The 22,710-nt window shown below is 40.7% G+C and overlaps 1 protein-coding gene across 2 annotated transcripts; it reads right to left on the bottom strand.

Moving 5' to 3' along the window:
* On the bottom strand, positions 1 to 22,138 carry IL17RA (interleukin 17 receptor A). Of its 2 annotated transcripts, none has more exons than XM_068401085.1 (13): positions 22,078 to 22,138; positions 16,982 to 17,006; positions 13,943 to 14,089; positions 12,639 to 12,763; positions 11,166 to 11,292; positions 8,695 to 8,742; positions 8,442 to 8,599; positions 7,104 to 7,181; positions 6,592 to 6,667; positions 6,493 to 6,507; positions 5,529 to 5,630; positions 4,442 to 4,483; positions 1 to 3,463 (listed from the first exon to the last, which is right to left on the bottom strand). In XM_068401085.1, exons 1-13 carry the CDS (start codon positions 22,081 to 22,083, stop codon positions 1,956 to 1,958), a joined length of 2,457 nt encoding a protein of 818 aa, XP_068257186.1. In that variant the 5' UTR covers positions 22,084 to 22,138; the 3' UTR covers positions 1 to 1,955. The 2 variants fall into 2 exon arrangements, with proteins under 2 accessions (XP_068257186.1, XP_068257187.1); XM_068401086.1 differs by having other exon boundaries at positions 1 to 3,460.
* Positions 22,139 to 22,710: the final 572 nt, after the last annotated feature.

Here is a 22,710-nt window from a genome sequence, read left to right as displayed (position 1 = left end):
TCCAAAAGTATTACTGTTTTTTAATTTAAGGAACAAAACACAAGCTACAAACGAATAAAATAAAATGTACATAATAGAATATTGGTTGCAAGTCAAAAGAGGAGATTATCTTCTGAGATACCAGATTTTTAAAAAGTTGAAGTAAAATTATCTTAAGATTTTTTTGACAAGTAAATGTAGAAGGACAGTAAGATGACAAGCTTATCCAAACACAAAGGAGAAAGGCCTGGAAGTATTTACATCTCAGAAGCTGTTATCCAGCAGGCTAAACTGCAGAAACTGGGATAAATAGGATAAATGCCAGCCTTGACTAGTCTGCTACCCAGCCAGTGCTACACCGGCCAACAAGCAATCACTCGCAGGGAAAAATTTTTTCTAGTGCATTAAGACCAATCTTTTAAAAACACTGGAATTGATGCAGTTACCATCATTGTTCCTGGAAGATGAACCCCTGTCTATTAAGTATATCACAATAGTTAGCCTGAACTACCTGTGCTTGAGTTTACACCCACATAAGTACATCTTACACTCATTTTAGCTCAGCCTACTTGTCTTAGTTTCAGTGGGATTTTGTTTCAGTTTGTGGCCAGCCACAGTGATCAAGGCCCTTAGCAGCTAAATCCAGGGCAGCTGACCCAGGCTGGCCCACAGGTGTATTCTATATCATTGACATCAAGGTCATTATAAAAGAGAGGGCTTGATGGGAAGAGGTGGGGTTCTTTTTGCTCTCCTCTCTTTTTCTCCCTCATTTTTGATTCCTGGAGCAACTTGCCGGTGCTCTGTAGATGAGTATAGTTTTGTCTCTTTTGTGTTGTCATTTATATTGATTTCTTTATTTCATTAAATCTGTTTAACTTCAACCTACAAGTCTCCCTCCTTTTCCCAATTCCCTTCCTCATTTGGGGAAGAGACATTGGGTGATAGAAAAACTGTGTATTGTTTAGCCCTGGGTGCGGGCTAAACGAGGACACTACTTTATCTCAGTTATAATCTCCACTCTAAAACAGCATCTGCTGAAGCTACACTTTTCCCCCCTCCAAAATAGTCTCTCATTTCCGTAATTGTGTGTCACTATCTACATCTTCAGTTCAAGCCTTCCTGGTGCTACGATGTCCAAAAGCACACAGCAGTGCATTATAGAATACACCAGACTCCCTTAATGCAGTAATTCTGTGTTCAGTCCCAGATTCTTCTTGTAATTGTATAATAAGCCCAAACCCCATTTTTTGGTCCATTATACCCTTTTCCCCCTTCCTCCTGATGCTGGTTTTCAAGCACATACCTCCCAGTAGCAAGGTAGGGAGAGTTATGGAGACTCCTAATTAAAAGTTTATCCCACTTACTGCTCAGTTACTCTGCTTGATTTCTGAATGGCCATGGAAATGCAGTTGCAAATGAATGAATAAGTGACAAAAGAAAAAAATCTCCAGATACACGTATCAGCCAGGTAGAGACAGCCCTAACCTAGCTGAAGTTTAAGGCACACATCTTTAACACAGTATTTACAACAAAATATTTAAAATTTATATTAAAATGGCAATGCAAACTTTGCCATGTTATCTACATCTATTTTCCAAACCCTGGCCATGACTTTTATCCAGTGCAATAGAACCAGTACAGCTGGAGGGCATTTTGAAGGCACAAGTGGATGAGCCACAATAATTTTTCTGTCATCCATCAGTGAGGACTCAACGTAATGCATTTCCCCAAGGAACAGAACTACTGCCTGTTCTTTCACAGGGGTGGCTGATATTTGTTACTTCTCTCTACAGAGACTGGAAGCAACATTACCAGTCTGCTGGGCAATCCTGCTTCCTAGCAGCAGACAGGAAGATCCCACCAGTAAGTCATTTATAATACAAGGACAAGGATGGTGTTGGAAATGTGGTTTCAGCACTGTGCATGGTACCACCTTCCATCCCTGTATTTCAAATGGAGCAGGTCCCAGATAGACCCTAACAGTCCTCCAAAGATTGGCCAATGTCCATCACCTCAGCTGGATACCCCCAGTCAGAACTCCGTTCAATGTCCTGGAAAAACAGCTGCTGCTGGAGGCTCTTTAGACTGTTCAAGACCTCTGGAGAGAGTTCTTGGAAGACCACCTGTTTTTCATGATCCTCCTCCTCTTCTTCCTCTTCCTCCTCCACAAGGTCATCAGGAGGCAGAGGAGAACATCTAGAGATGTAGCCCTGGTCTGACTGCACTGACTGTCTTTGGTCTTTGCATTGGTCATCAAAGACCAACTGGTGCTGCTTGTCAGCCTCCCCTTGACAGAGAGATGGCTCTGAAGGAATGACACTCTGCTGATAAAGAGAATACATGAGTCCCTTCAGATGGTGACTCAGTTCACCTGAGAGGTTTGCAGGACTCTGGTCTTCTACTGCTGAAACTTCAGGGTCATCAGGAAGGATGATGTTATTCCTCATTGGAAAGCTTGTCTCCAGAAGAGGAACTCCTTCCATACAGTCTTCATTACTCAGCACATGATGACCAAGTATATTTCTGTCTTCCATGGAAGAGACTGGCTCCACCTGAACTAGAGGAGCTTCATCCATAGGAAGGACCATAGTCTGAGAAGTCGGATCCCCACATGGATTAAGTTGAGGCTGCAGTTTACAGCCTCTACTTTCACCTTCATGCATGTGGAGGTTGGTGACATAACAGCAGTTAGGGTCAGGCTCCCATAGGTGCAGCTGATGCTTCACAATTCCACCCATATCACTTAGCAAGGAATCCACCTGGCTCTCTCTGTTTAGGGACTGCAACTCTTCATCATTATCCAAGCAGATGGTTCCACTCTCAAACCAGTCTGGGTGCTCCATCTGCCAGTTCTTGAACTTTTCTACTGCCTCTTTCAACTTCCTCCCACTAGGGGTATCCATGTAATTTTCAGCTGTGATTTCCTGGATTCGATGGATGCGCCCAGGTTCAAACTTCTCCAGATCCTGAATACGAAAATAAATATCCTCAAACTTGTCCATCAGTTGGTACCTGGATGTGACGTTGAACAGATCAGGTATATCTTTCTCACTACTTATGCCCTCAAAATAGCAGACTATATACATTCCAAAGCAGGCTGGCTTCTTGAAGTCTGGCAGGATCAAGTTCAAGGCTGGTGTGAACAGGTCTCCCATTGGCTTTTGCTGATCTTGCTTGAGACACACAGGCTCACTCCCAAGCATGGCCTGCCATTTGGCCTGGGTGCCCCGTGAACATAAGATGATGATCTTTGAAGATAGGTCTTCCATTTCCTTCTTCTGTCGAGTAAGCCAGGGTAATGGCCCTAACTCTGAGATCTGATGATCTTCTAGCAGATCTAAGGCTACAGCAGTGCCACAGACAGTCATCAGAAACTCTGCAAACTTCAGCACCACATCCACGTACAGCAGGTGATCAGCAGAGTACACGATCCAAACCTTTCGGGGCTTCAAAGGTGGCAGAGGAAGGTTGGTATATGGTGCTGCTGAAAGACAGAAAAATATTTGTCCCAGCCACATTCCTGACATGGTAATGGTGCAAGCCAGCAGCAATCAACATAGGAGAATATGAACAAAAGTTTCTAGCAACTACCAGTTTTGAAGCTATTTTGGCAACATATCCAGACAACAACTTGTTGTAGAAATTTAATGTGAAAGTCCAGACAGTGGAGCTGTGGTTTATAATAATGCCTGGATGGTTCATGGAATTTCACCACACAAAAGTAATACACCAGCTTCAAGAGGCTTGCAAATGTAGCTATATTCTCTGCTGTAGAGCTGAGTGCACCCACCCCAAAACAGAATCACAGAGTCAGTCAGGTTGGAAGAGACCTCTGGGATCATTGAGTCCAACCATTGCCCAGACACCACCAAGTCAACTAGACCATGGCACTCAGTGCCATGTCCAGTCTTTTCTTAAACACAGCCAGAGGTGGTGACTCCACCACCTCCCTGGGCAGCCTGTTCCAATGTCTAATGACCCCTTCTGAGAAGAAATTCTTCCTAATGTCCAACCTGAACCTCCCCTGGCCAAGCTTGAGGCTATGTCCTCTTGTCCTATCGCTAGTTGCCTGGGAGAAGAGGCCAACTCCCACTTCACTAGAACCTCCCTTCAGGTAGTTGTAGACTGCAATAAGGTCACCTCTGAGCCTCCTCTTCTCTAGGAAGAATCTCCTATTGCTATGGCTTAGATGATTAGCAAAAGTTCTTTTGCCAGTATGGCCTCATCTGGGTCAAAAGCCTCTCCACTTTACAAATCAATTATCTTCCATCTGGAAAATATGGCATTCCAAATTACATATACAAAGTTTCTTTTAGCTAAATGGGAAGATCCTAAGGCTACCTTTTGGTTTTGAGAAGCACCTATAGAGTAGTAGATCCTACTAAAGCCCCTTCTGGAAAATTGTGTGAGACTTCCAGAATGCATTACATGTGCTTGATAAAACACAGGCAGGACATCTTACCCGTCTGCAAATCATTGTGGTTACATTTCCCTTGCCAGTGTCCTGGAAGAAGGAGAAAGACACTGTCAGTTCTGAAAACATGAAATCAGATTAAACCCTTAAAATGACAACCCCTTCCAAAAATTAGATAAAAAAAAAAAATCTTTAACTGTGCAGGGATAAAATCATGGGGAGGGAGAAGCCTAATTAAAAACATATACTAAATGAATAAAGACTCTTCTACAGCCGATTTTGCTATGTACTTTGCTGTATTTTCCCTTTGAGAGGAGAAGGAATGCACTCAAACCCAATTTTCTCCATCTTCCCCAGATCTGGCCAGGCTCAAGAAGTACAGAACCCCAATTGTTCCACTGCGTCTCTTTAAATAGAAGAGGCTTTTTTAATGATAGCTTTTTCCTAAGAGGGTTCTCTGAAGAGGCGACTAAAATGTCCCTGGCTACGTCTTATAGATAAGTTTGATGTCAAGAAATTTTCCAAAAGATTTCCAATTACTCATCTCAGGCAAAAAAAAAAATCCAGTGAGTTGCACAGTTTCCCTGTGATAACTGCTTCATGGTTGCAGCACAAAAGACTAAAACATCAGTCCTTAAGTACCCAATGTGCTCAATGTCAACCTCTGTGTTCTGTTTTTCTTCCATCTTAATTGAAAAACATTATTTAAGCTCAAAATAGTATAAAAATTAATTTTGTAGAGACTTTGGGCGACAGGGGAAAGAGTACAGTCTGGACAAACAGGAAGCTTCTGTCCTGCAAAACTCTTATGGAATGTAGGAGAAAAACAAATGGAAAAGATATCTGTAGCAATCTGCAGGAAACAAAGGGCTGAACTATGAAGTTCCTTTTTCCCCCTTATGAGCTCTGAAGTGCTATGAAAATGGAGTATCAGACAGCATAACCCATGGAATGCTTTACTTAACTAGGTGGATGTCACAAGTCCTATGGTGTAAAACAGAAGAAAGTGTTTCATAGACATTATCTCAGTGGCAAGACATCAGAACAGCAAGGAAGAAAACAGCAATAGGTACAGAAGTAGGAAAAATATAGTATTAGCATTGAGTCTTTTCTTCCTAGCTGATATGAGCCTCACCTGCTTGTTTTTTGGTCATACAAATCACACCTGCTATGACTGATCCCACCAGTAACACACAGATCCCAGTGATACACCAGTAGAGCCATATAATCATATCACCTGCAGTACAAGAATAGCATTCAGACATTGCTTTACACAAATAGAATTTCACCAAAGAACAGGAGTTTCTTGAGTAGCAGGGGCCAAGGGAGAAGGACCCTGGCTCTGCCCAAAACCACGGGTAGTAGAACCAGCGCTTTCCCCTTAGAACATACCACAGTCACTTCTCAAAATTGATTCCTGCTTTCATGAAGATGCTCTACACCAAAAACTTGCTCCACAAAGAACCATATGTGCAGCACATTGAAAATACAGATCAATAACCTTCCTCTAAACAGCCATGTTTATCCAGCTTTGACAGGCCCATGTCCTGCCTGTTCATGAAATCTACATTAAAAACAAACAAACAAAAAAATCACCATTTTGGGTGATGTATTTTTTCAATCTACAGGTGTTTTTTTCTTTCTAAATCTTGGGCAAACTAGCTCCTTACAGGTGTTGCTGCAGCTAAAAAAAGATGTCAAATCATTATGCATGTGATTTATCTTGACATTTATAAAAAAGAATATATGCAAGATATTCTCTCCAAAAGCTGCTTTATATTATGCAAATTTTTAACACTGAGCAAAGTGACAGAAAGTATTTTATATTAAAACTCTTCTTGTCAAAACTGTTTCTCAGAATTTTATGCAAGTGAAGGATCTCTAAAAAAAAAAATTGCTCTTTAAGGTTCACACTGCATACAAATACTTGCCTCATTAAATCATAGTGAAGTAACTCTTAACACAATTCACTCTGAATTCAATATTACAAGGGGACATTTCCTGCCCATCGGGTCATTCCCAGGGAGAATCATTTGTTATTCCATATGACAGGAAAAGATCAGCATGAAAAGTTTCAGGGTATTGGAAGAACTTCTTACCTGATGGGTCTGTAGCTGCAAAAGACAAGAGGTACATTAAAAATTCAGCTCTCATTTGTAAGGCAATGGGAATCTATTTTACAGAAAAGCAGTTCTCACTTGGAGCTGGTGAACATGGGATGAAAGCAGAGTGTCTCAGACAGTCTGTGCCACAGTTTGCAAAGAATGGCTGAATCTGCAGTTGAAATAAATTCAGAAAACAGAAGCGATTTTAAAAGCAATTGTTTCCCCACTTTCCCCCTGCCTCTACGTTCCCTGTATTTTAGCACAGGGACACGGAATTCTCATTTCCCTTCTGAAAACAAGATTAATGAAGAATTCTTACACTATACATTAAGAAAACAATGAGCTCCTGGGGTTGCACACTTGCCATTCCCACTCCATAGTCTCTAACCTCTGACTTGGCAACCCTATACTAAAGAAAAGCCACTTTTTACAGAGAACACCTATAAAAAAAAAATTGTTCTTTCAGCCATAATAATAATTTCCCTGATACAGGTAATTAGGGATTAGCCAATCTCAGAAAAAAACACTGTGCAAAAAGCATAACATTCCTAAACTGCTCACTGCCTTGTGGAAGGAAGAACACAAGGATGACATTGAGATCTTACCTGTATTTCGTAGTTGCAGCAAGCTCTTATGTTCTTCTCTATTTTGATTGTGACATTCACTTGCTGTTGCCCTCCACCCTGCAGAAATCAGATGCAAGTTATAAGGGAAGGAAGAAAATAGAATGAAAGCAGGAAAAAGAAAATGAATTGACATGAGAATATGGAGAGGTCCAAAGCAGCAGCAATTTTTTTTTTTTTTTCTTTTTTTGAACAAGAAGCCCAGAGAGAACAAAATGGATAAACTGTCTGGCCACTGCAGGTGTCCTGTGTAACAGACATTGCAATACAATTAAGACAGCAGGCTAAAGTTGCACAGGTAACAGAAAACAATTAATGTTATACATTGTATCACTTCAAATGTGTTAAACTTACAGTTTCTTAACAATGTAAATGTATTCAGTTATTTAATTTGTAAACATTAACAAGCTTCCTTGTTTAATTAAAAAAGCTGTCAACACTGCTGCTTCTGACACTAGAACAGACAAATAAGTTGTCCTTGTTACCTGCTGTATACAACCGATATCATGACAATCTCAATATATTCTTTACAATTACTAGCAGACACATACTCCAAAATGAGTATATTCCCCTCTGCGAGGAAAAGATGCACACAGCTGTACCAGCTGTGTCAGTAATAATTAATACTTATTAGCGCATGCAGTACGAAGGGTTTTAAGTGTGGAAGGAATGGAAAGATTAAGCAAACTGGATGCCAATATATCTGCCCTCCCCCAAGGGAGGGTGGGGTCTGGTACCAAATATTCAGCATTTCTCCTCCCTCAGATGCCTGAAGGAGAACATTTCTTATGTCAGAAGACACTCTGGAGCTACTTGGAGCTCCTCAACAACACAGGCTCTAAGACCTACAGGAATGGATTCTCAGTTTGTTTGAAGCTTCAGTTACAAAACCACTCATTCTTGATCTCAAAAATTTAATGAACATTCTCTGCACCATCACATTTAATAAGCTACTTCAATGATTCATTGAAACTTTGCACCTCAATTTTGGTTGAATTATTTAATCTTATCCCCCAGGCATTGGCTTGACAAAGGTAATAAAGCCCAGATAGTCAAATATCAAATTTCTGTTTTCTTTGCAGCTGTTTTACAGACTGCTCCATGCATAAAACCTCTTAGTTCTTCCATCCCCCAAATTCCTGAAATAAAGTTCCCCTTCCCAAAGGTAATTAAAAATCTGTGAAAATAATTCCTTGAAAATTGCTGTACAAGTGCATTTGTTACATCTCCTACACCATTGCTCCAACTCTTTGTTTAGCAACCATTAAAGAAATGTTTGTCTAAATTACTACAGAGGATATAATTTAGGAAGGTAATTACCTCAGTGAAATCACGTGTGATCATTTTACACTTCTTCTCATTCAGGAAACTGGCCACATGAATTTTGTATTGGGCTGACTCCATCCATGGGTTAAAGCTCACAAGCAGAGTTGTATCATCTAGACTTTTACCTTGGATCCTGGGCTCCCACAAACTGCCTGGAAGTAGAGCAGATATTCCCAAGTTTCTCAACTGTCAGAAATATTTCAGCTGGGCAACCATGTCTACATGACTCAAACAGAAAAATTTTTACCTGTCTTTATACATGGGATGGTTCTTTTCATTAGAGAGTCCTTGCAGTCTGCAAGAAAGACCATCAGTGACTAGTCAGAAACATTGTACTTCCATTTAGGAAAAACACCCATTTTCTTATCAGAAGCCAGACACCTAACTAAGCCCTCCTCCAAAGCAGTAGCAGAATTCTGCAGCAGAATAGTATTGGTTTCCAATGCATAAACTAGCCCCTCCACTGATTTTATGGTGTGTTTTTTTTTTTTTTAGAACAGAAATAATTAATAAGACTGAAAACATATAATACTATTACAACAGTAATATTTGACAACTCCTGCTAATCTAAGACTTGTGCAGAGAGGGTCATAGTGGAATTAAAGCTTCCTATTGATCTCTGGACCTTGAGAGTGCCACAGCAATAGATTTCTCCAAAAGCATTCTGCCCCACGAAAACTAGGAGGCTGGAATCTTTCTCGATCCCAAAACACTCTTCCACATTTATAGTTCTCTTTTCTTCATTCAGGAGATGGGCCCTGCTCTTTGGGACTTTCTTCAGAGTCAAATCCAGAGTTACACATTCAACATTTAGCAATGTGGGATTTACAAGTCTCAGCCTAAACTATGTCTCTCCTCCAGGGTTTGGACACAAAGGAACAGGAACAACTCCCTGCTTAAACAGCTGAAAGAAAACATTGCATATGTTAAATTTCCAACTTTCAAAGTTGGAAAATATGTAAGCTCTAATCAGCAAAGCTCCCTGCAACTGCTGAGCTTGACACAATGCACTAGGTTTCTGAAGAACAGTGAAGGATAAAAGCCAGGAAGTTCTCAGTATGACCAGATATAAGAAAGGATAAGAGGACTGAAAACCAAGTGCTCCCTCTCCTTGTCCAGCTCACATTGGCTGACACACCACATACTTTGCCTTTTTATAACTACAAAGTCATGTTGACAACTATAAGCAAGTTAAGAAGAAGATTATGAACCAGTTTTCAAGCTGTATTGAGTGCCAAATATAAACTATTTTATAAATATAGTTTATAAATATAAACTAGTCAGTGCAGCCAGAGGGCACTGCAGATGCTCAGCATCTTCAGGGAAAACAACAAAACACATTCTTTTTAGCTGTAGGAAAATTTTCGTATACACAAGAAAAGGTCAGGCACTCAGCTCTTTCAAGTTTCTTGGTAAATTACACCTAACTGTGCCTTTGAAATCAAACTTCACCTGTCTAAATTTAGTATTAGACGCCAAACTTTACTCCTTCTCATTTGGAAATTCTGGCCTTTACTTCCACCTTCCACAAGCAGAGGGGCAACTTTGAAAGATTTAAACTTATGTAAAAGCTGCAGCAATAGTCTGCAAAGAGCATGAAAGATTACTCTACAGTCCCCTTCATGTAGATGAAATATCTTTGTGCTGGCTCCACTGGTGAACATTTCAGCAACAAATCCAGGAGATGTATCTTACCTTCAATCAGCTCCTCAGAGGGGCACCTACATTAGTTTTCAGGTTTAATTATGAATTTCTCTTTAGCCGTAGCTGTAGCAGAATTCTTGACAAGCTACAAATGCAATTTCTCAGAAATCAGAGGCCCAAGTCCAAGGCTTTGTCCAGCTTTCTAGAGAGCATATAAAATTTTTCATAGCAATATCTTCCATGTAGGAACTACAGTCAAACAGAATCAAAGGGTCTGGCCTTCACAGAATGCACCTTATTCCAAGCAGAGGTTCGACAAACTACTGGACACAGGATCCCCAGTTTTGGGCCCCTCGCTACAAGAAAGACATTGAGGTACTGGAGCATGTCCAACAAAGGGCAACGAGGCTGGTGAAGGGTCTAGAGCACAAGTCTTATGAGAAGCAGCTGAGGGAACTGAGGTTGTTTAGTCTGGAGAAAAGGAGGCTGAGGAGACCTTATCACTTTCTACAACTACCTGAAAGGAGGTTTTAGCAAGGTGGGTGTCAGTCTCTTCTCCCAAGTAAGAAGTGATAGGACAAGAGGAAATGGCCTCAAGTTGTGCCGGGGAGGTTTAGATTGGATATTAGGAAAAATTTATTCACTAAAAGGGTTGTCAGGCATTGGAATAGGCTGTCCAGGGAAGTGGTCGAGTTGCCATCCCTGAAGGTATTTCAAAGACATGTAGATATGGTGCTTAGGGACATGGTTTAGTGGCAGACTTGGCAGTGTTCGGTTAATGGTTGGACTTGATCTTAAAGGTCTTTTCCAACCAAAATGATTCTATGATTCCTGAAACAAGGATGGTGACTTGTAGCACAAATGATACATGCACTTTGGATATACACTATAGGGGTACTGTGGATAAGGCTAGCACCATGGACCTTCTAAACAGCAATATTCAGAAAGGGCAACAATAATACTGTCACCCTATTGCCAAACTTGCTCACAGTTCATGGGTTTTTCATGGGAAAAAAACCCCAACTACAGGTCCACAAACCATCACAGTCCTAAGCAAACCAGAGCATCTCTTACCAGGCATTGTGAGAGACATGGACTTGCAATTGTAGTCTCCACGAACACTCAGTTTGGGCAGGTGGTAGACAGTCACTTGGTAAGTCTGTCCAGGTTCCACTTCAAAACGGTCAAAAGTGAAATTCCACTGAAAACAAATCACATTCACAAGGACTTAAAACAAGAATGTTGTCCTGTAAAGGCACTGAAATTAACAGCTGACTTGGTGCTGTTCCACTGTGTTCCCTCATCCCATATGACCTTTTTTCTGAAGCTTGACTATAAAAAAAGCAACTCAGGTGTATTAAATATACCGGTCCCTTGGTCTATCTCAAATTCTTCTGTTTGGAATGAGAAAAGTACAGTTATTTCTTGGGATCTCTGAACTGATGCAACAGTCTCATGCCAAACAACTGTGTGGAGTTTCCACTTAATTACACTCTGAAAGGAAATAAGGCTAAAATATGCAGTTCTGGGACTGACATTCTAGTCTAGTATGAACCTTGCCATGCTGTGCAAGTGCTAAGCATTTAGAATTGCACTTATATACACATAGTTCTGTACCTGGCCATTCCATACGTATTTTCTTAAATCTATACTGTTTTCCACATATCAGCAATGCTGTGCAAATTCTGGGAGAGGCACTGGCTCCAGATGGTAAGCCAACTATTGCCCAGTTCTGCGTGGTAAGGAATGAACTCCAGATTCCTACTGTTCATAAAGGGAGCTCTGAATGCTCAGCACTTTTCTGACAAGTTTCCTAGACTGAGTGTAAGCACCAAGGTTGGTGCTTTTCTCCACAGCAAGAGAGATGAAAGAAGTCGAAGTAAAAGGAAGGGTCGAAGTAAAAGGAAGGGTCGAAGTAAAAGGAAGGGTCGAAGTAAAAGGAAGGGTCGAAGTAAAAGGAAGGGTCGAAGTAAAAGGAAGGGTCGAAGTAAAAGGAAGGGTCGAAGTAAAAGGAAGGGTCGAAGTAAAAGGAAGGGTCGAAGTAAAAGGAAGGGTCGAAGTAAAAGGAAGGGTCGAAGTAAAAGGAAGGGTCGAAGTAAAAGGAAGGGTCGAAGTAAAAGGAAGGGTCGAAGTAAAAGGAAGGGTCGAAGTAAAAGGAAGGGTCGAAGTAAAAGGAAGGGTCGAAGTAAAAGGAAGACTATAAATGTCACGTCTGTCAAGCAGAATGCAAAAACTCCTACAATTATTTGCTTTAAGTAACATCCAGAATGATGACATGTGCTAGGCACTGAGAGCAACAATTCTTAAAACCTGAAAGATGGAAAGAGTGAAAAAGAAATGAAGATAAGTAAGCAGCTTGTACATGGCTACATACAAGTGTAAAAAACTGGAAGCAACAGCAGGTCTCAAGCCCAATATCTTGATTGTTTCATCAACTCTTCTAACCAAGTCTGTACTTTTTAAAATCGATAACCTTGATGTATGACAGTGAAAGCAGAAACAAACCCATGGGACTAGAAAAAGCAGTTTAGAGCCCTTTGCACTCACCCGGCCTCCATCTGGACGGACCTGAAGTGGCAAGTTGTTCTGAAAGTCAAACTGGGTGCAGACCTGTTGATTGCTGTTCACTTGCATCACAGCCAGCTCTGCCCCTCGGAGATACTGGATGCTAGCTGCAGGCACAGGGACAAAGAGAGATGTCTTTCCTGTCATCTGCACATTTAGAGGTTGCAACCCCCACAGAGATTACCACTGCACCTAGTCTTGTCACAGTCTTACTCCTTTGAAGCACTGGGGATCCCAACATAAAGATAACTGGCCATGAAAAAGTTAGTGTGCAGGGCTGCCTAACAGCACTTTCAGCTTAAAGGTTGTTCTGCATGACAAGAGCTTCATCTGTGCAAACAAAGGGGCAGAGGAGAAGGTAACTTCATTCTTCCAGACTCCCTGGCAGTTCCACAGGTTCAGTGTTGTGTTTAGCTCTGCCTCTCAAGGCAAATACGCTTTTATTTTGGTACAGACAATCCCAATGAGAAAGTTTATAATCACAGCTACACAAAATGACTGGGTTACCCGTGTCACACCTGCTTCTACACTACTATAGCTGTACTGAGATAACATTATACAGCGCTCAGACACAGGCCCTGTGCAGAAGAAATGAATGTGTTTAATTCTGTCTTAAATCAGTGCAAAACCATGGACAAGAACAAGGAAAACACTGTGTACAAACAAAGAAAAAATAATCAAAGATATTTGGAGAGTAAGAAAACTTGACTTACTGGTACTCATTTAGGCTTCAGCAATGAGACAATTATTCCTTTATCAAGACACATCTGCATATAGGAAACCTAAGTTACAAGGACTAGACTACCTGAAATGGGAGCAACTTGTACTGGGTTAACAGCACATAACCTATTTGTGCTCTCTCAAATTGAGTCTCGTTTATTCAGTTCACAGATGTAAATCCTGTGTACAAGACTGCTGCAGTCATTACTATGCCTTGAAAAGGCAATGCTTACAGTGTGAACCTCCTTTCTCCCCTCACTGCCATGGTAAAGGTGTGGGTCACTTGATTCCATTTTTATATGCTGTTCCCATTTGAAATGTAATTATCCCATACTAGTGAAAACATTTTTAATTCTTGAATACCCAGCACACATAAAGCCCTGATTCAGTTACCAAGAAAAAACAAAATCATTCCTCAAAACAAAGCAACCAAACCTCCAAATTTCAAAGCTCTGCTTTCATGGCTAGATCAGTAAAAGACTTCAAGTCATAATTCTCCTCCCTATCCTTACTAGATCACACCTAATTCCTCTGCTCTGTGTTTACACTAAACAACCACCACTTACCATCAGTGGCCACTTTCCATTCTATCCGAAGCACAGGGAGCAGGTTTCCATCCATCTGACGGAAAATGTCAGAAGAAACATGAAGACTGCTTGGAGCAGAAGGAGTCCACATGGAAACCTGCAGCCAGCTCGCCTCCATGCAGGTACCTGTCCAGCAAATGAAAGCCGCCATTTAGAGCGGGGCCAAGGAAACTCTGCTTAATTGCCATTATGGTCTGCCTTTTGGGTCAGGGTTACTCAGAGGGCAAAACTGGGTCACAGACTGCTTCAAAGCACAGAAAGGCAGTTTTCAGCATGCAAGTACTTTATAAACTGCCTGTAATATTCTGAACTCACTCATTCTAGTAACTTACACTTCCTCTTTTCCTTAAAATCTGTTAGTAATTATCACAATCAATGTAGTCAGGTTAAACAGGTCAAGTAAATTTACTCAATATCTTCTGCAGCAAGTCCATACCTTGCTGCTGAAACAGACCTATATTAGAAGAAGAGTAGGACTGATTTCCAGCCTTCCAATGATAAGCAGTCTGTCAGATACCCAGGGAAATTGTTCCAATAGTTAATTACTTTCTGTTCAAAAACTGCCTTATTTCTAATTTGAATATACATCTAAATTTAGCTTCCAACAACTGCTTGTTATGCCTTTCTTAAACTAATGAGCTCTCTGGACAGAAAAATAATTTATGCTAGTGAATACAGTGTTAGGGAATATTGGTCCTGTAATCTCATCAGAAAATGAAATCAGGTATGACAGGCATTAGACAGGCATGTTCTACTTAGACTTTTGTAAGACATTTGACTTATTAGAGCATATTAAAAATAGCTTTGCTGAATATCAGTGAAGCACAAACACAGGAAGAACTAGGCTGACAAATCAAGGAGGAGTTGCAAGTGGAAAATCATTAGTGTTTGAATGTTTTAAATAGCTCTGTGGGGGTGAGTGTAGGCCAATTGTATGCGTTTTTCTAAAAAATATCAACAATCTATAAGTAAATATAAAATAACTGATGATAGAACATATAACTATCAGACTTGGGGGGAGGGGAAGGCAGAACTGCCTTTCGATAAAACCAAATCTGAGTCACTTTGTATACTGGACCCGTTCAGACAAAGCACTTCTTGACACACCGTAATATACACCTAAGCACATGTAGTATAGGCCATATTTACCTAATGAGAATTTAGAATGCTATTTATTTATAACAGCACTGCTGAAAAACTAGCAAAAAAACTACTGAACATGAGCTGTGTCATGCAATCTATGAATCACATGAATAGGCTAGTGTAATCACTGAATATATCAAAAAAGAAGGAAAAAAAGAAGAGGTAAAACAATTATGCAGGCTTTGGAGAGATCGGTACGATATTCTTTAGCTACTTGTTGCATCCATACTAAACCATGGTAATACTGAAAAGAGAATAATGAAGAGCAAAAGAATAAATCTGTAGGTTGAATTCCTCAAAAGCAAAACGTGTTTTGCTACCAGTTTCAGCTGACAGAAATCCATGCTGCTAACAAAACCTAAATGATTCTATAAAACCTTGCTCTCTCAGCTACATTTCCCACTTATTCCCTTGCATGAATTCAAAAAAATCACAGGGATGTGTGATGATTTGGTTCATAAAAAGGCTCTGCCAAACAAAGATTTCTGCATTTCTTTGGTGTGTTACTCTGTCAGGCAGAGCTCAAGGAAGCAGCTCAGCCTGCAGGCCCATCGCCATCAGCACTGTCGGGGGCCAAGCCATGGGAGCACGCAGCCAGCTGCTGGCAGGGACAGAGGTGGGAGCAGCACCTTCCCTCAGCACTTTGCCATTACACAGTGCTCAGTCAGCCCCCCTGCCAAAATACACTTTTGGTCTTTTTGCTAGGTCAGTGATGGGAACAGTGGAAAGTGGACACTATCCCTTCTTGTGACAGCATAGTTTAAGGCTTCGGAAGTCATTAAGACAATCTTCAAATGCTCATTCTACCAAAAAATATCTATAGAAAACCTGATAAGATCAAAGTACCTTTCAGAAAATTGTACTAAGCACTAAAAAAAAAAAAAAAAAAAATCTTTCCCCTAGAGCAGAAAACCAAGAAACATAAGGCAGAATTTAAACCAAACATTCAAATAAGACAGCATTTTAATGGTGAAGCTGCAGTCTGGCTTAGCCATGTTGCCAAGCTGTATTCCAATGGCTGCCTGCCAGTGGGAAATATGATCCAGTCCAATCCCACCCAATCTCTCTTCTGCCAAAAAAGTTTAAAATCTGGTTATTTTCAGCATAGTCATCTCCCTGATCTGGCATGCCAAGCATGGCTACAAAAATACTTGTGCCAGTATGATACAGGCACTGAGGCAGAAATGAGCCTGCTTAGAACAATGACTGCAAAAAAAGGCCAAGGGGTTCTGCAGCACTGTCCAGATGCCTCCATGTACCAAACGGACAAATGCAGAATGTTCTCCTCAGCCATTGCTGAGACTTGACCCCTTACACCTGATATGTCCAATATATTTGTTCAGTGGGACTTACAGTTACTGTAGTTTCCTTTTCCAATTCATAGAATCATTTAGGTTAGAAAAGACCTTTAAGATCGAGTTAATTCATTGGACTTTATGCCCAATAATTTACATTAATTGCTCTCAGCTGCACCCCTTTAGCCCCTTTTTTTATTCCAGTTCATACAGTAATTTTTCAAGTACTATCATAGATTTAATAGCTTGTAATGAACATTTACTGACAAACTTGTCCTAAAATTCCCATTTCTTTAAAAATCGACTGTCTCAGCTTTAAATAGAAACTAAACAAGTTGGGTTGTGTTCTACCCACCCCACCCCCAAACTATATCCTGAAAAAGAATTAACTTCCCATTCCTCTTTTAGCTGGAGCTGATTATGGATCAAATGGAAAACTCCCAAAGCAAGGCATGAGAACAGTGCTTCACTTCACATCTCTCTGATTTTAGCAGGAAGAACTTGTCTTATGAACCCAGTTAAAAAAAAAAAAAAAGCACGATTTGATGAGAAAACCACAATGAAGAAAAAAATTACTTACTATTTCTTACAAGGCAGTTTAAATCCTGTGGGGGGAAAGAAACAAGAATATTACTCTCAGAATAGAAACTGGATTAACAGTAATTTGCTTCTGCTTGGTGGAAGGAGAGAGGCAGGAAGAAAACAATTCAGTGAATAGCGACGCATATAAACCATGAAGAAAAAATGCACAAAGTTGTTAATCAGAAAACGAAAGGACAGAGGGCATGAAATCTGTGCACACCTGAGCTGCATATGTGACAGGAGTAGTTGCAATAATGGAAAGAAATTGGAGAGGCAAAAATGCAAGATGATGATTGTAAAAACCTTCCAAAATCCAGGACTCTGAAAACAGAAACCAGTGTGACATGAAAGACTGCTTGAAGTAGATGGGTATGGTATTTAAACACTTTTGCTTTAAGTTACTGCTACCCAGCACTGATCCTGCTGGTAATGCTTGCAAGGTCTAAGCCCATCTGACTGGAAGCATGAGCTCTCTGCAGCTAGGCTTGCCACCAAAGTACTGCTGCCTACAGCAGGGCATCCCCTTCATCTTACATTTGGTTTCAAAACCACTATGCAATGACACTCTTAAAACTTAAACTGGATCAATGACTAGTAGCACACGGTGATGAATGATCCTGTATTGCCTGAACAGAAAGGCTGCATCAGTTATGACTGGTCTTTTTCCTGATGCATCATACATAAGAAGCTGGGAAGGGAAAAGACAACAGTTACTAAGTGCCAGAGTCCAACAAGCAGTACTACAAACATACCCAAGATATAGGTATATGGAAAAAGAGCCAGTGCAACACCCAAGTTGTGTAATATTGACCAACTTTACTATCAATTAGGAAAATTTTCAATCAGTTCAAAGGAAGAAATCTGCCTAACTGGCCACCCTGAACTTCTAAATATACACAAATCTATACAACACTTTGCCTGAGAACGGAACTTTGGTGAAGAACTGTTTTCCTACCAGCCAGCTAGCAATGTTATTTTTTTCAAAATGAAATCATCTTTGGTGCACTAAGTTAGGACTAAGGCAACACCCTGCAGTCAGAACAAATATTCTGATTACTTTTCACTGTTAATCAAAGTTTCTTTTATAAATGAAGGGAGGGAAGGGAGATAAATAGTGACACAACCTTCCCCTGCCTTTCTCCCACTCTGTTCCTTTCTCCCCCAACCCCCAGATGTTAGCAGCTCACCTGCAGAAACCACTTGCCTTCTCCCTTATCTTTGCTCTGGATCTTCTTTAAGTTTTTAACTCATTGTTGGATCCCCAGCCTCACTGCTAGGTTGTGGCACTAGCAACTCTGGAAACACCCAAACAGGGTCTTGCCAGATGAGAGTCTTGGGACAAATGGCTCCAAAAGCTGTGTAGCAGTGCCCTGCATGGGGCAGAGGAGCTCTAACATAACCAAGAGCAAAATAAATCTGTGAACTTAATGTCGATGGGTAACAACATGCAAGAGGTAGTTTTCACTATTTCTGTCATGCTCAAAAGGTCAAACCAGCCACAACTAGGGGAATCAACTTGATCAATTTGAATATAAATACCAATTTAGTCTGAACTGTACTTTCACAATTATTCTGCACCTAATTATTGCAGACAAATGTACAGACAAATCCTCCATTGAGTATTTAGATCCTGTCAGACTTAAGAAAAACTGGTTACAAGTATAGTTAATAGAAATGTTATTGCAACTTTGTACCTCCCAAATTAGGTTTCCTTCCCTTCCACCCTGGAACACTCCCACGTAGCACCTGCAACCTAAATCCTTTGATAATGGGAAAAACCTAGAAAGCAAGCAAGCAAATGCTGATTAAACCAAACCAAAACTAGCTAAGCTACAATCACTGAAAAAAGAGAAAAATAGAAATTCTAACTACCAGTATGGAAAAGCAGATTAAGCTATGAAAAAAAAATTACTCCTAACACTTCAAATGCTTAATCAGACTTCCTTAGCCTGACAATGCGCCTTGCATAAACAGGTGCAGTGGTTTGGGCTGGGATGGAGTTAATTTTTTCTTCACAGCAGCTGTTATGGTGCTGTGTTTTGGATTTGTGACCAAAACAGTGTCGATAACACAGGGATGTTTTAGTTATTGCTGAACAGTGCTTACACAGCATCAAGGCCTGTTATGTTTCTTACACTGCTCCCTCCAAGCAGGTAGGCTGGGGGTGCACAAGAATTTGGGAGGGGACACAGCTGGGACAGCTGACCCCACCTGACTAAAGGGATACCCCAGACCATATGACATTGTGCTCGGCAATAAAAGCTGGGGGAAGAAGGAGGAAAGGGGGGAAGTTTGGAGTTATGGCATTTGTCTTCCCAACTATCTGCTACATGTGATGAAGCCCTGCTTTCCTAGGAATGGCTAAACATCTGCCTGCTGATGGAAATCAATTCCTTACTTTGCTTTGCTTATGTGCACAGCTTTTGCTTTACCTATTAAACTGTCTTTATCTCAATCCATGAGTTTTCCTGCTCTTGCCCTTCCAGTTCTCTCCCCATCCCACTGAGGGGAGAGAGTGAGTGGCTGCGTGGGGCTGAGCTGCCAGCTGGGGTGAACCCACAACAGGCAACAAAAATAATTGGCTGCTAACCATGGGGTTTTTGTTTGGAATTTAACGACTTCTATTAAAACCTATCACTTAATATTCAGTCATTTTGTCCTTGTGCTGTTGCAGTTATCAGTAATTATTGTAAATTGCATCATGATAAAGTCCTTATATAAATTATAAGGCATTATTTGCCTGAAGAGCAGCAACATCTGCTTTCATTTGAGTGCTGGTGTTTCTGTTTGTTAGCAGATAAGACATGGTTAAATGAGGAAGTGATGCATTTCCCCTTTTATGTTTTATGATCAATATGAATATTGAACCAGGACAGCAGATAAATGGATTCTCTCTTCCTCCAGGTCTATCATCCCAGGTAAACTGTTAGCAATGATATTTTCAGCATTGATGAGGCTGTGCCCTTTCTGACATGCATTAAAAAGCCAAGAGCTTAATCAGGAACTGTCAGTCTTCAGAACTGAAACTTGACAATTAAGATACGTCTTACCTTTCAACACTGGATTTCTACAGGGACAAATAACAATAGGTTTTCTGGTGTCACCATTCCCCAACCCTACTCAGGATTTTCGAGGGGCTACCTACATATGTTTTTTTCCTACCCCACACTAGCCTCTTTACCTGCTGTGCCAGTAACATTTTTTATATGTAGCTGACTATGCTGGAGCGTTTTAAGCTGCCATCAGTTAGTAAAGAATTTAGCAGGTTTACCACAAGAGGCAGAGGGAAGGACCCTCCCACCACACAGCAGCCTGCACCAACTCAGTTGTGGGTCCACTCCCTTCTCAGTCCCCAAAGTGCTTACAGGGATGACCCAACAGCCCAAAATGCCCAGAAGAACAATTCATCCAGCCAGGAAGTTCTCACTATTGGCATAAAGAAGCAAAGGTACCAGAAGGAGAAGACAAAGCCACAATGCAGGCAGAGATATAACAACCCGAAAGGATACCTAGAAAGCAGTCACCATAAAAATCCTCATCTCCTTTTTGGATACTACCCAGGTGAACTGGGCTGGGCTGCAGCTGAGGGCACACTTTTATACCAATAAAGCGTAACTCCAGAGAATGACATACAAAAGTCAGGAAGCAATTAAAGAAAAAGACACGTTGGCTTTGCAGTAAAATAAGTCAACTACTTCCAGATTTGCACTGGTTACCTCCTCAGCATCAGGGGGAACACCTGCTGGTTTTCCCTTATAAAGGTTCAACCAACCCAAAACCTTATCTGATGCATTGGCTCATTCAGAGTGCATTAACAAAGCTATGGTCAGCAGAAGTACTTAACCTAGTTTCCCTACTTGAGCAAGCACAAATTTAGATGATACAATAGAAATAAAATTACAGTGACGATTGTTTCTGCTCACCCACATAAAGCTAGAAGCATGTGAGAAGTGTTGACAGAATTGAGATGTGTGTCCGTCCACATACAACAGACAAATGGGAGGAGAAGGAACAAAAATTAAGAGCTCTGCAGAAAAGGTGAAGATGGAGCCCATAGCCAGTCAACATGCTCTGCACGTTATTATAGAAGAAGGGACTTAAATTGAGATGGTCTGTACTCGTCAGCTTCCTATTGACTTGCAGGCCCAACAAGCAAAGCTACAGACATGGAAGGCATAAATTTAAGAACAAGACAATGGTGAGGTAATGCCCAAAACTATTATCAGCAGAAGAGGACAGGCAGTCAACTCTTCATGTCTACTTCGCATATTTTCACAGAGAGCTAAGCAACTGTTTCTTTCACTCTTTTTTTTTTTTTCCAAGATTTTTCTTGCTTTCAACATCAAAAAAGAAAAGACCATATGCCACGGAAAATCATATGAATCTGAAAAAAATGGGAAACTGATTAACAGCACCATGTCATAACAATTCAATTAAATTAATAGAAGGCCAAGATTTCCCAGCAGGATGCTGTGGTAACTAGCAAAAAAACTGCAGTGAGCTGGGCAAGCATCCAGGTTTCCTTTAAAGAGCAGCTGCTGAATTGGGAAGGATTCCAGCTTCCCCAAATCTGCCTCTCACCTATGAGCCATTCTACATATCATCTGAGGCTCGGCCAATTTTAAGTTTACTGCAGTTTCCCTTTCCAGAGATCAATAGGGCATGAACATATTACAGGAATAACTGCTGAAAGATGATTTGTTTAAGGCTGGTAGGAAACAATGAACTTCTACAAAATTGTTTTTATTTTTTAAGCATTTTTCTCTATAGTTTCTAAGATTTTTCTCTTGCTCTCATTTAAATTCTCAGCAAAATCAAATCCAAACTCAAAAGTTGAAGCTTCTTCACAAAAATCAGTTTAATAGTTTTCTTTATTGCATTTTGATCGTTTTGATCACTAATCCTTTTCGTGCCAAGAAGTCCAGAAATATTTTAGCAGCACTAAGTGTGACCATGGTTTATGGTAACATCCTACAGAGCAAAAAGATGCCATAGAGGGCAATGAGAGAAGTTGGTCAAAAGCAAAGGCAAAATGAACACATTTGTAAAAGAGGGCCAGGAAAAGCCTTCCTCACATGCACCACCATCGCTCACCTTCATGAGAGAGATTACATAAATTCTTCGCCAGAGATTTTTGGTGAATATCCATCAAGCTGGCAAGATAGACTTCAAAGACCGAACTATGTACACCTATCCAGCCCTGTAAAGATGGTAGGGTTATAAACATCATATTCTTCCAGGACATGAGGCATGCCGTGTAGCGAGACAGTTAGAGCCCAATTAAACACTTGATGGTGAACAACTAGGTGGGTATGTAAGCTGTGGTATGTTTTTCCCCTGTGCATAGAAAAAAACCCCTGAACCCCACCTCCCTGCAGATGACATATTCAAATAATAGTTACTAGAAGGAACTGGATTTGCAGGTGGGCTATTCAGCCTTACAGCTGAGCAGGTTTGATGGAGTGATGGTGAATAAGGCCCATTAAGTGCATTTGTTGGCATTCTAATAATATGAGCTGTTAACAAGCATTTAGTTTTACTTTTGCAATTTACAGGTGTCTACGATACCGATATGACGCTTTCCCTCCACCACTCCATCTCCAAAACAGTCTCTGCCACATGAAAGCTTTGCTGCAAAAAACGCCGTTGCTCACCCTGACCTACTCCAAAGTTCAGCAACAGCAGTGTGAGTGTAGTGGGTTAGAAAAAAGGAAGTGGGTCTCACCA

This window comes from Nyctibius grandis, chromosome 5 (genome assembly GCF_013368605.1).
Source record: "Nyctibius grandis isolate bNycGra1 chromosome 5, bNycGra1.pri, whole genome shotgun sequence".
Classification (NCBI taxonomy): domain Eukaryota; kingdom Metazoa; phylum Chordata; class Aves; order Nyctibiiformes; family Nyctibiidae; genus Nyctibius; species Nyctibius grandis.
The sequence above is the reverse complement of the archived record's forward strand: the minus strand, read 5'-3'. Positions and strand labels throughout refer to the sequence as shown.